The sequence below is a fragment of the Hyperoodon ampullatus genome (assembly GCF_949752795.1).
Source record: "Hyperoodon ampullatus genome assembly, chromosome: 4".
Lineage (NCBI taxonomy): Eukaryota > Metazoa > Chordata > Mammalia > Artiodactyla > Ziphiidae > Hyperoodon > Hyperoodon ampullatus.
The window spans coordinates 123753906-123767162 of record NC_136917.1 but is presented as its reverse complement, the minus strand read 5'-3'; the positions used below and the strand labels follow the sequence as shown (position 1 = coordinate 123767162).

At 33.2% G+C, this 13257-nt stretch overlaps 1 protein-coding gene across 1 annotated transcript in view; it reads left to right on the top strand.

Moving 5' to 3' along the window:
- PPWD1 (peptidylprolyl isomerase domain and WD repeat containing 1) overlaps window positions 1–9707 on the top strand; it is a 33759-nt gene extending 24052 nt beyond the window's left edge. Inside the window, exons 6-11 of the mRNA XM_079701733.1 lie at window positions 1540–1730; window positions 2569–2758; window positions 5423–5604; window positions 6829–6910; window positions 8214–8396; window positions 9437–9707. Of these exons, the coding sequence (XP_079557859.1) occupies window positions 1540–1730; window positions 2569–2758; window positions 5423–5604; window positions 6829–6910; window positions 8214–8396; window positions 9437–9580 (972 nt within the window). The 3' untranslated portion in view covers window positions 9581–9707. The remainder of the gene's footprint in view (window positions 1–1539; window positions 1731–2568; window positions 2759–5422; window positions 5605–6828; window positions 6911–8213; window positions 8397–9436) is intronic.
- Window positions 9708–13257: the final 3550 nt, after the last annotated feature.

The following is a 13257-nucleotide window of genomic DNA, read 5'->3' as shown; positions in this document are numbered from 1 at the left end:
ATTACATGGTATGAAGATGTATCTTTTGGTATTTTATTAATCAGGAGCACTGCATATGGCCATGCGGTTGTGTATTACAGAGAGGTCCAACTTAAAAAAAAAAGATACTGATGTGCTTAAAAGGTTGGATTAAATTTATTAAATACATATATGTGGGCAGATGGCCATGTACAGACTTTAAGTCTTGAAAATGAATCTTCTCTCTAGCAAAAATAATCAAGGGTCCCACACTACAAAAATATAGTCTGGCATCTAGGCTATTTCTGGCAAATGAGTAAAGTAATATATCAGTCTCAGGGACTGGAGACAAGAAACCCTAATGACCAAGTTTTTTAGCTATTCTTTAAGAACTTGGCCTCATGTTGTTCCCTAACACATACCTCCTTTACAGTTTTGGAGTTATGTATGTTGTTCTTTCCATATCTAGAAAAACTGTATATTTCGTTAATGCAAGCATGAAAAAAAGAAGTAGATGGGACATAAGCCTGACTTCTTTTCATCTGCAATAGAGAGCTACTTTTGATTTCTGCTGTTTGATGCCCTAAATATCTAGAAAACTGTAAAGATCACATCTTTGGGGAGGCTGGTAGTGTGATAGTACATAGTAATTGAGATGTGACTTCCATCTTGAAAGCTGTGTATTAAATATCTAAAGAAAAGTAAACCAAATGTCCAAAATAAAGGGCACTCATAAAAATATTCGTCTATCCTAAACCACATATACCTAATGATAATTAACTGTAATGGTGCTCCAAAATAACTTGAAACATTTTCTGAACTATGAAATTGTTATAAATTAGTGAAATCATAAGAGTTCATTCATTCAACCAAAATTGAGTGCTTGTTATATGGCAGGCCCATGATCCTTATACAAGGACCTCACAGTCCATAGCTGCACTGTCCAGTTTAATAGCCACTAACCACATATGGCTGTTGAACACTTGGTATGTGGCTGGTCCAAATTGAGCTGGACTGAGTATAAAATACACACTGGACTTCAAAGACTTAATATAAGAAAAAAAGAATATATCTCAATTTTTAAATATTGCCTCATGTTTTAATATCTTTATTTTGCTTTTTTATATTTTTTATGTTACTTAAATTTAAATCGTTTGATAATATTTTAGATATGTTGGGTTGAATAAAACATTAAGGTTAATTTTATCTGTTTATTTTTACTTTGTTTAATGTAGCTACTAAAAAATTTTAAATTATGTATGTGGTTTGCATTATATTTCTATTGGAAAGTGTTAGTCTGTGCCTTATAAAATGCAGCAGATATATTGTTTCTGCAGAGAAAGCAGTAGTTATATTTACTCTTTTTTTTCATTAGAAGAACCAGTTAGTATAAATACTATTTTTTATGATTGAACTCACTAACATCTTTTGATTTCCTGCTTCAAGTGTTTAGAATACTCCTTAAGAAGATATGTAAGTACATAAACTGTTAGTGGCTCTTAATGTATACTCTGCTTTTATTTAAATTCTCTTTCCCTTTATCATGTAACATTTTTTGTTAATAAATGGTTTGTTTCCTAGATGTTTACTGAACTGCAGCAGATGAGGCAACAGCTACCAGACATGGAATTTGGCCGACGCATGGCTGTAGAACGTGAATTGGAGAAGGTGGATGCAGTAAGATTAATTAATATAGTTTTTGATGAAACTGGACACTTTGTACTCTACGGAACAATGCTGGGCATTAAAGTTATAAATGTAGAAACAAACCGGTAAGCTTTAATATAATTTATGCTTTTTAAAAATGTACTTTTAAGGGACCATTTCCTCCTTTTGGGAAACAATGGGAGTTTTGTTTGTTCTAAGACAAGTGGAATGGTCCCAAATGTCTAAGCTTAACCAAATGTTTTGACTGGATTTTTCTGTGGTCTTTTGGTTGTTTATAATCTTATGTAAAAAGTTTCCACTCGTGTTTGTAAAAGAAATGGAAGGAAGATATGCATAGTTTCAATTTTTTTTTTAACAAGTTTCAGTCTGTCTTTTGCTTATTGATTTAAATTAGCCTGGTTCATGTTAAATGTTGCCAAATATTTTAACCACAGAATTCAGCATTACATCCTGCTAGACATAAAATCAGAAGTTAAAATGTATGAAACCACAAAAAGCCTTTTGTGCAAACAGCCCATTTGGTCTTAGAACAAAATTGCTATAATCAGATACTATCACAGAATGTAAATGAAAAGAACTTAAAGTATATTTAAAGGAAAAAAATCTTGTGCTATACATTCTCACATATAAACAAATTTATATTGTAGTTCTTGGCAATACAAAATCTTTGAAGACTTGCAGAAAGATTAAAATGATAGGGATAGGTTAAAACTGTATGAATGATTGTTATTGTTTTAATCTGAAAATTATAGATAGCTACCAATTTAAAATAACTTTTTGGGGGAGAAGGAGAGGTAGAAAAACACTTTTTAAAAACCTTTCACTAGTTATTTTGTACAAAGATAAAGGATATAGTTGATTCCTAGCTTTTATCTGTAAAGTTGTTATAACTGGAGTTAATCCTGATAATTTTGTTGAATAAAATAGTGTTGTATTTTCCAGGTGTGTGCGGATCTTAGGCAAGCAAGAAAATATCAGAGTGATGCAATTGGCGTTGTTCCAGGGAATAGCCAAAAAACATCGTGCTGCAACTACTATAGAAATGAAAGCTTCTGAAAACCCTGTTCTTCAGAATATTCAAGCTGACCCAACAATAGTCTGTACATCTTTCAAAAAGAATAGATTTTACATGGTATGTGGAAGTACTGGGAGATAGACTTTAATGTTTCTTCCAGTTTAGTTGGAGTTTTATTTTTTCAGTTTGTGCTTTCAACTGAAGAAAATGTTGGCAATAATAGCAGACTTTCTAAACAACCAGAATACCATCTTATAACATTAATGTTGTAGAATTTTTAGAGTTTGATTTTAAGTATTTCTGTACTGTTTTACATCCTGTTTTGAACATTTTTCAACCTGGCTTCTATAACTATTTGTGCTAAGATGATAGTAAGCGGCTATGATAGTTTTTGCTGTGGAGTTGTTAAAATTCTTGTTTTCTTATTTTTCACCTTTTACTCTTGAACATAACTTGCACACCTCCTTCTCTACATACATATTTTTACCTTTTGATTCCATTGTAATGATGCTACCTTGGAATTGTACATTCCTGAGGGATTTTTTTTTTTTCTGGAGAACTAAAAGTACTTTGCAGTGTTAACTAAGATTGGGCTCAAAATCAAACTACTAAGCTATCTAGGAGTAGCACCGTTCTGATTGTTGAGTCAAACAGAAAAATCTGAAGTGTAGAGACTTCTGTGCTTGCATTCTATCCCTCACAATCGGTCAGAGACTTTCTAAGACCCAAATGTGATTATTTCTCTGCCTGAAGTCCTTTAATAACTCCCCAGCTATCTATATTAGCTGCCCTCCTAGTTTAGCTTTCTTCATTTTTAGTTCATTTGCTATACTGACCATACTGAACTTGATCCCAGTTACAAGACTTGAGTGTTCTTTTTACTTGTAGGATTAGGTGTGCCTGCTTGTGTTATGTGTCACACTTTTTGGAATAATTTGCTGATTTTTGGTGGTGGAGGGGGGTGTCTCTGACACTATCCTCTCTTCCTCAAGATAATATAAAATCCATAATTACAGGGCACTGTGTTTTCTTCACATACCAAACTCCACAGAGTTTGGTAAAGTATCTGGCCCATTATAGTATACTCATTCGTTCATCTGACACATTAGAAGCAGCTGTGATGCTATGAAGGTTATCAGCGTTTGGTAAATGTAGGAATAGCAGTTTATCTCCTCCAACCAAGCTGTTAGCCTAAAATGGGTATATTCTTTTAAGATGAGAATTTTGCTTATAACTTTCAAAGTCATTGTTAAAGATTTCTTAATATATGTTAAAGGAAAATAATTTTTCTTATTTTTACCTGTAATTTTACTGTTTTGAAGGTAAAAATAAATCATAAAAGATAATTCTTGATATACACTAAAAACACATATACTAATTTTCCATCCACTTTATTTAAAAACTTTAACAAATTTTCTTTCTTTATCTTTCCTCAGAGTTTATGCTTATGTTGATTAAACCATACATGTTCCTTGGAAACTTTGAAGAAATAGAAAAACAAAATGTTAAGTCACTCACTGTGTATTTATACTGCTAACATTTTCATGATTTTTTTAATTAGAGGTACATATTCTTAAGCAAAACTAAAATGGTAAACATATACACAAATTTCGTATCCCTTTTTTCAAATCCACTATCATGAAATAAAAGTAAAATTTTACAGAATTTGAACTTTAATAGTTCCACATGTGAACTAAATCAAGATAACTTTCAAAATTTACATAATTAAATAGTACAACAGACATGCCATTCCTTTGATAACTGGAGAATAATATGTTAAGGCAGTAACATCCTAGCTTAGTTGTTCCTTTATTTGGAATTGATCCAAGTAGATCAAGGAATGACATTATGCAAGACAGGGCCTGGGCACTAGCTTTACCTTCCTGGAACTTAGTTGAAATCCAGTAGAACTTTCTTGGGAGAAAAGATTTCTGCTTACTGAGAGTCAAATAAAAGAAACAGGCCTTGAGCAGTCCAGAATTTCAACAACTGAAAGATTTTTCTCAATTCTCTGTAGACCCCGAGGATCTTGAGATTTCTACAACTTCACTCAAAATGTAATCCTTTCTTCCAAGCTTCAGGGTTTAGATAGATCAGATGGGCTCTGACAAAAAAAGAAAAAAAAAAGATCACGATCCATTACTGATTCATCTTTGAATCCTCATCCTACCAGCACAAGGTCCTACTCATAGAAATAACAATTATTAATATGTATATAGTGCCTTATATATGTTAGGCACTGTTTTCTAAGCACTTTACATCCCTTCATTTAATCTTCATATCAGGTGCCATTTTGAGGTAGTTTTTATTATTATCCCCATTTATGAATGAGGAAATAAAAGTAATCAATTTACTTCCCCAAAGTCACATAACTAGTTAAGTGGCAGAGCTGGAATTCAAACTCAGGCAATCTAAATGGAGAAAAGTAAGCAATAAATTGCAGGTTAGGTAGGACATACTAGAAGGCAGAAGCAGAGAGCTACCTCAAATAAAACTTCATCTTGTTAAATGGGTACCCATAAAAATTTCCACCAAAAAAATTAAATTCCATTTGAAATCATACATCTTCATCATATGAATTTTCATATTAGACAAGTGTAGAAATGATTTAGCTGCCTTACACATCCTGTGATAGGAAGTGATTCCTGAAATAAGCGTTTATTCTGATGTGAGTTCTTAGTTTCCTCAAATACTTCATTAGAAATGAAATTTTCTTGTTCGTAAATTTTAACCAGATGAAAAATTTGATTCATTTACTCACTTTTTATTTTCCTCCTTGAGTTTACTAAACGAGAACCAGAAGATACAAAAAGTGCAGATTCTGACCGAGATGTTTTTAATGAGAAACCTTCTAAAGAAGAAGTCATGGCAGCTACTCAAGCTGAGGGACCTAAACGAGTGTCAGATAGTGCCATTATCCACACGAGCATGGGAGACATTCACATCAAACTTTTTCCTGTTGAGTATGTACTGTTTTTGTTGTCGGAAATAAACACCAGTGTAAATGTGTATATTTGAAGAAACTATGCAACTTAAAATTCTTGCTGTTGACTTAAGGAATTTAGAAGAATTGAAATGTTAGATAGAGCATCTTTCCTGAGCTTTCTGATAACTGTTAAGCTAGGAAATGGGAAAATTTTACAAATATATACACATCCTTCAATATACATACTTCACGGGTTTATTATTATAAGGACAGAATATCGTAGCTATGACAGTGCTGAATGTAACTGTAAAGTGATAAATATATATTACCACTACCATCAACTACACATTCCAACTATAGGTTTTGTGGGTCACTTGTTATAACTGGCTTTCCTCTCAAAGCCATCTTTAAGGGGTGGATAATTATTTTTCCTTCCTGATGTTTGAAAAGTTTGCAGAATGAACATACAATACTAAATACAATACAGTATGGCTGGCTATTCTTGATCCAAAAGATGACATCTTTTACAATGCCTTGACTTAAAAGTACTTAGTTATTTTGGATATGAATGTTTTATGTCCAGTGTTTTACCATATCATGGCATTGAACAAAAAACTAGGCAGTTCTAGACTCCTGGACGATCTCATTTTAAGCATTCAGAACCCATGCATCCATTAAGCCTATTCCCTGATGTGCCTGGTACAGATTCTCCTGATTCCCTCTGCCATTCCCAGCTTTAGGAGCTATTACATGATAAAGTACTGTATTAAATCATCTCATGAGATTAGTTAATATTATTTAGAAAGTGTGTCTGAATGTGTGATTGTCATTTAAAGTTTATTAAATTTAGTAGCTGTCATATCAGTGAATTAGTCATTGGTCAGGAAATATCACCATACTATATCATTTTTTTAATAAGAAAATTACCTTTCCCAGGAACTTAACCCACTATGTGCAATGGGTTAAGGTGCTATGGTTGTTTTTTTTTAAACTGCTCAATGACTTTGGAATCTAAATACTGTCAAACTCAAATATAATAAGCAGTCATGATCTAAAGATAGTATATTAAACTATAAGAATAGGCTACTGCTTATATGCCCTGTCAACTCTTGCTTGTCCTGAGATCAGGAGAAATTACGAATAAAAGACTGTCCTTCTGAAACAGAAGATACTGAAAACACCATTAGGAAGCTGAACTACAAAGACAACTGTCGTAAGGTGCTCCAATTAATTTTCATGTTTTTAATATATGTCTTACTAGGTGCCCTAAGACAGTGGAAAACTTCTGTGTTCACAGCAGAAACGGTTATTATAATGGACATACATTTCATCGCATAATTAAGGTCAGTTATGCAAATTTTATGTGATTTAAGGAATAGTATGTTACTTCATAACAAGAGGTTTAAAACCTAAGGAATCTTGTTCTCTCACACTTAGCAGTTTATTAGGAATAGGAAAAATGGACTATGGAAGTCAAAAGAAGAATGGATGGTCATGAATCAGATCTAGAATCAAGGATAAGAATAATAGCATGGTTACCTTTTTAGAAACACTGCAGCAGTTAAAGCACTTAAAGCAAAGGGTCAGATAATGAATAAAGGATCTTGCTGAGATAAGACCAACAGCCAAGATAACCAGTTCTTAGTGGCTAGATAAGGTCTGAATCTAGAAGATAAGATTAAATAATAGAAGAGCCATGTTGCCACTTTATCTGTGAGAACAACCATTAATACCTGATGAGCAGAATGAACTCAGCCCAGGATTTTGTTGAGCAGCATTCCATAAAATGGATGGAGCAGTGATGTAGTTCTTGATTACTGGCAGGTCAGAAATGGCAGGAGAGGTCTTCCCTGGTGGCACAGTGGTTAAGAATCTGCCTGCCAATGCAGCAGACACGGGTTCAAGGCCTGCTCCAGGAAGATCTCACATGCCACGGAGCAACTAAGCCTGTGCGCCACAACAACTGAGCCTGCACTCTGGAGCCCACGAGCCACAACTACTGAGCCCGAGTGCCACAACTACTGAAGCCCACGTGCCTAGAGCCTGTGCTCCACAACAGAGAAGCCACCCAGTGAGAAGCCCGCAAACTGCAACGAAGAGTAACCCCCGCTCGCTGCAACTAGAGAAAAAGCCCAGGTGCAGCAACAAAGACCCAAGGCAGCCAAAAATATAAATAAATAAATAAATTTAAAAAGAAAGAAATGGCAGGAGAAATGCCAGAAGGAAAAATCAGATTTCAGGGTTCTGAAGGAATTAGTGAAGTGACTCACCAGAAAAATCCAGTGTTTAGGGAAAGGAAAGAGAGAAGAACGGGGCAATTATGTTAAGACCTAACACATTATGTAAGATCCTAAAACTTATCTAAATTATTAATTGGCTTTAGATTATTGAGCAGGATAGTACCTATCTATAAATGGAAAGACCTTTACATTTTTGTTTCAATCATTGAAATAAGGTAGCAGTTAAGCAATGGAAATATACCATCCAAATTAAAGTATAACTAAGAGTTTAATAAAATCACTTTATAGAATGACTGTTAATAAAGTTAAGATTTTATTGACTACAAAGCACTCTTGACAGACATAAGACTCCAAAGCATACATATATGTAACATGTGTAATGTGATTTTATCTACTTTCTGTTAAGGGCTTCATGATTCAGACAGGAGATCCAACAGGTACTGGTATGGGAGGAGAAAGCATATGGGGAGGAGAATTTGAAGATGAATTTCATTCAACATTACGACATGACAGACCATATACACTCAGCATGGCCAATGCTGGCTCGAATACTAATGGATCCCAGTTTTTCATAACAGTAGTACCAACGGTAAGTAGAACAGCATTGTCTATAAGCCAAAGATTCATAGGTTTTGATCTAAGAGAGTGAATTTAGTGGAAAAGAGAGCTTTATTATTCTCTGCATTATTTATATATGCCAGGATATAAAAATGAAAACAATTTAGAGAAGGAAATGTAAAATTTTACCTAACAAATCAGATTTTACTTTGTAAAACAGTATTTTTGTAATTCAGGACACTGCAGTTTAAGTCAACTTTGCCACTATTAATTGGACAATCCAAAACAAATTATTTTACCTCTGGACTTGTTTCCTCGTCTTTAGAATGAGAGGATTAGAGTGTAAGAATTCCCAATTTTAAGACTTTTTTTTCCACATTTTTATGTCTCGGAAATCAGAATGCAGCCCTTAATCAATGACATTGTAGATCTGATGAAATACAGTGTAAGAATATCTAGCTCTATTGCTACACAGTTCCATAAAATTATAAAAATTACACATTTTATTTTTTAGAAGTAGGCACCGAGCGGTAAAGGAAAAATACTTATAACTATTGTCTGCCAGGCACATGTCATGTAATATTCACAGTACTTCTACTATCACTATACCCAGTTTTAAAAAACAGATGAGGAAACAGTGAGACCTGATTAACTTGACAAACGTCAAGTAAGCAGCAGAGCCAAAGTTTGAGCTCCTGTCTCTCTGATGCCAAAGCACGTGCTGCCTAAACTATTCCAAACTGCCTCTTGTGCAGGGTAAGATTCCTGCAGAAAACTTTTAAAGCCTTAGCCATAATTCTTTAAGCCATGCAAAGAACTTACCTTCAGCAAACATCTTCAAGTGCTGTTTGGTCTGAAAGATGCAGATATTTAATTAAACATTAGATTATGCTTTTATATTTTTTAATATAACATGGAAATTACTCTTAAAAGCTGCTAAGTGAAAGTATATCTTTTAAAGTGTATTTTTAAATGAAGCTGAAGTTTAAATTCTCTTTAATTTGCTCACCCAGAGGGTGTGATTTAAGAATTTGGAGTTCACCAAGATTTTCTATTTGTCCTCCAACATAGCCTTGGCTTGATAATAAGCACACAGTGTTTGGACGAGTGACTAAAGGAATGGAAGTTGTACAGAGGATCTCCAACGTCAAAGTCAATCCCAAAACAGATAAGCCCTATGAGGATGTCAGCATCATAAATATTACTGTCAAGTAAAATAAGACTTGTCTCATTGTCTTTGTAAATAAAAATACACATATATTAAACACAGGATTATTTTACATAAGGAAGCTCTTAAGATTTATTTTTATATTTTTCATTAAAGGCCATTTTTGAAAAACTCTGCCTTTGAGTTTTCTTGCAGTATTTCTCATCCTGAGGTGATAAACTGAAATGGACCAAAACTCAGGCAAATAGCACTCCTTATACATAATTTCTCATGAGACTTAAAACCATATTAAACAATGAGAATGGTATGCATTTGTTCCTTAGCTTTTTAAAAATATGCCAGATAGTCTGCCCTCAAATGTTTCTTTAGATCCAATAAGAAAGGGTCAGGATGTGGCAGTGATATACCATTTCCATTTACAAGGTTTGTGTTACATGCCAAATAGTTTTGTCCTTTGACCACTGTTAAATAGTAAGTAGTGGTAAGTAAAACTTCAGTAAATAAATAGGAAGTGCCTTTGGTCAAAAGTGTTTTAATTCCTTAATAATTAGGAAATATTCTTCAAATATAAAAATCAGAATAAATGAACACCTGAATCCTTGGTTTTATATACTGATTCATTTACTATTTTCACACCATTTTTCTAATGTAGCTAAACAGTTTTTGTCTTCAGTTTATATAGTATATCTTTTCTTACCTTACTAAATATACCATCAAGAAAGTATATATTGAGTAAAAATGTTAATATCTAACAATGGAGAGATTAGTAAAAATTGGAGCAATAAAACAATATAAGTCCAAGTCTTATGAGTCCAATTCATTTCTTCTTCATTTACCCTCATAAATTACTTCAGAATCACTGCTTCTACTTTCCAAACAGACTCTTAAGAACTTATAACAGGAACATGTTCAACAGACGTGTTTAGGGAATTCACATTCTTATGCTTTATATCTAAGCTTACATTTTTCCTTCTACTGATCAGCAGGATTATTTCCTTTACCTATTTTTGTACCATAAACTGATGGAAGAACATGCCAAACTGTGCTAACTTTAAATTAATATTGTGTCCTCCTTTTAAAAAGAACTAAATTTTGGACAGAAAATGACTCTTCACTATGACATTTAGCTTTTCTCCCTAATTTTAGGTGTTCAGACTCATCTACCTATCAATTCATTCGTAAAAGCTTAATCCTAAATTTTTGGTAATACTGCCACCAAGTGGTGGTAGTGATGCCTCATTCTTCCCAAAATAAAATTATTTTGCTTTGAGTGAAAATCATATTTGATTAATTTTTCCATTCCATGTCACAAATTTAACATAATCAGTAGACCTAAAAACCTACACTGCCAGATGTCTTTTTTAAAGCATGTTTTAAATTATTAGCAAGATACCATCTGATACTTATTCATTAGTCCTTTTCATTCATTATTCTTTTAGGGAAAAGTACAGCTATCTTCTTCCTTATAACCACTTTGCAAATTGAGAAGTATCTCAGTGTCACATAAAAAGTGTTTTAGCAACATTAGCTCATAGGATATAGCTAAGTTTTCCAAGCCCTTTTCTAAAAACAGTTATTTAAAAGGCTATGTTCTTGTGTGAAACAAGGTTAAATTTAAAAAGCAATAATTTCACTTTGTTCAATGGAAAATTTTAGCTCTCCTTTAAAAACACTACAGTTATAATAGTTACTTAAATTTGACAAATTGCAAATACGGAATGACAGAATGGTATTTCTAAATTTTTAATAAAGTATATCTCAAATTTGTCATACAAGTCAATCCCTATCCCATTTTGTTTTCTCTTAACCACAGCACAAATATAACTTTAATTGGTTATTAGCAATACTACTATATAGATGGTTCAAGAAACAGAATTTTTAGAATAATAGGACTTCTTTAAAATGATTTTAACATTTTATTGCTGTCTATACTGATCATATGTGTAATGCAAATAACGGCTTATAGTAATTATAAAGCATTCCAGAATTACAGACCAAGACTATATACTTGAAAAACCTGCTTTACATAAACCATACAATAATATTTAGGCTTGATACAGAAATTCAGTGCCAGAAGGCAAATCCAAATAGACTGTATTTAAAACCTCTCTCTGTGAAGTTTGACGTTTCCCAGAGGGAACTAGCAAGCGCAATCTTAACTAATAATTAGTGAAAGAATACAACCACAAATAGTAATAAGAGCCTGAGAAAAGTATTTCTTAAAAAAATAGTAACAAACAGTACTATCACGTATGTTATAATCAAGTCTAAATGCAATTTTTAAATTGTGTTTTAGAAATATGCTAGGAATGTGAATTTAAAAGTTAAGCAAAATTGGTAAAATAAACAATTTACAAGGAAAATGCAAGTTTACATGTTAGTGTTAGACTTTTTTTTCCCAATTACCTAGTAGAGAAATAGTTCAAGGGCTCACAGGCAAATGTAACACCTTTTTTATTTTTCACATTTATTGCAATCAGTCAAATGTTAATTTAATTCAGAAGTATTAACTTATATGCACAAACTACACTTGTAACAGCATGACCTTTTACTTGAAAAATAAAGGATGTAATATTACTTATTTACACACTGCCCATAATACTGATGGATTTTTTTTAATGCTTTGTTTTCTAAAAGTTTTGTTGTTTTTAAACAAAAGTACATTTGAAGAGACTGAACCAAAACAGTGCCACCCAGGAGACACATCTTATCATCAGACATCAATGTCCTCTAGCGTTTCAAATAATAAGATTTAGGATTTAACCTCATCCTAAAGTATAAAGAGCATTTAAAAAGAAAAACAAAAACCATAAAATTCAATCTAGGTATGTTTAAATATAAATCGTACTGCCATAATAAGGGAGTTTCCTTAAAAAATGAAAAACAGTAAAGAGCACAAACTTTTTAAACTTCTACTCAACACTGCATGATAAATGTGATGTAAACTTTTTGAACATTTCCTTTCCTTAGACATGTTTCTCAAACAACTTTTCAAGGCCTTGTCATGAAAAGCCTTGATCACATTTTATTGTTAACATAAATACACTTATTTTGGGAAAACTTTTTTTTTTTTTTTTTTGCGGTACACGGGCCTCTCACTGTTGTGGCCTCTCCCATTGCGGAGCACAGGCTCTGGACGCCCAGGCTCAGCGGCCATGGCTCACAGGCCCAGCCGCTCCGCGGCACACGGGATCCTCCCGGACCGGGGCACGAACCCGGTCAGCAGGCGGACTCCCAACCACTGCACCACCAGAGAAGCCCGGGAAAACATTTTAAAGTAATTGTAATAAGCATTTTCCACTGCATAAATAACTTCTCTGTGGTAGAGGTAGTTTTCTACTTATATCTCTACCTTTTATGTAAAATCAACCCTCGTTTCTGTGTGTAACTTACTACATTTTACCTATAGTCATTCTCACTGAAGATGCAATATTATTTTTAAAAGACACAATGCTAAGTACTTTAAATATACTGAAAAACTGAAGGACAAATTTAGAGCTCTGACCTGGGAAATAATACATTCAGGTTCAGCCCTGCAAATGGGTCTTTCATAAGTGAAGATCAACTAGAATATAACTGACTTTCACAGTTTTATTATTAATTGTTCTTCAGTGTAGTACTAATCGAACATCAGGCCTAGTTAGATTACATTTCATTCTGACTCACTGGGTTTTATACAAAAGGCTTTAGGAGAGTTTTAATAAAACACTATAAAATATTAATT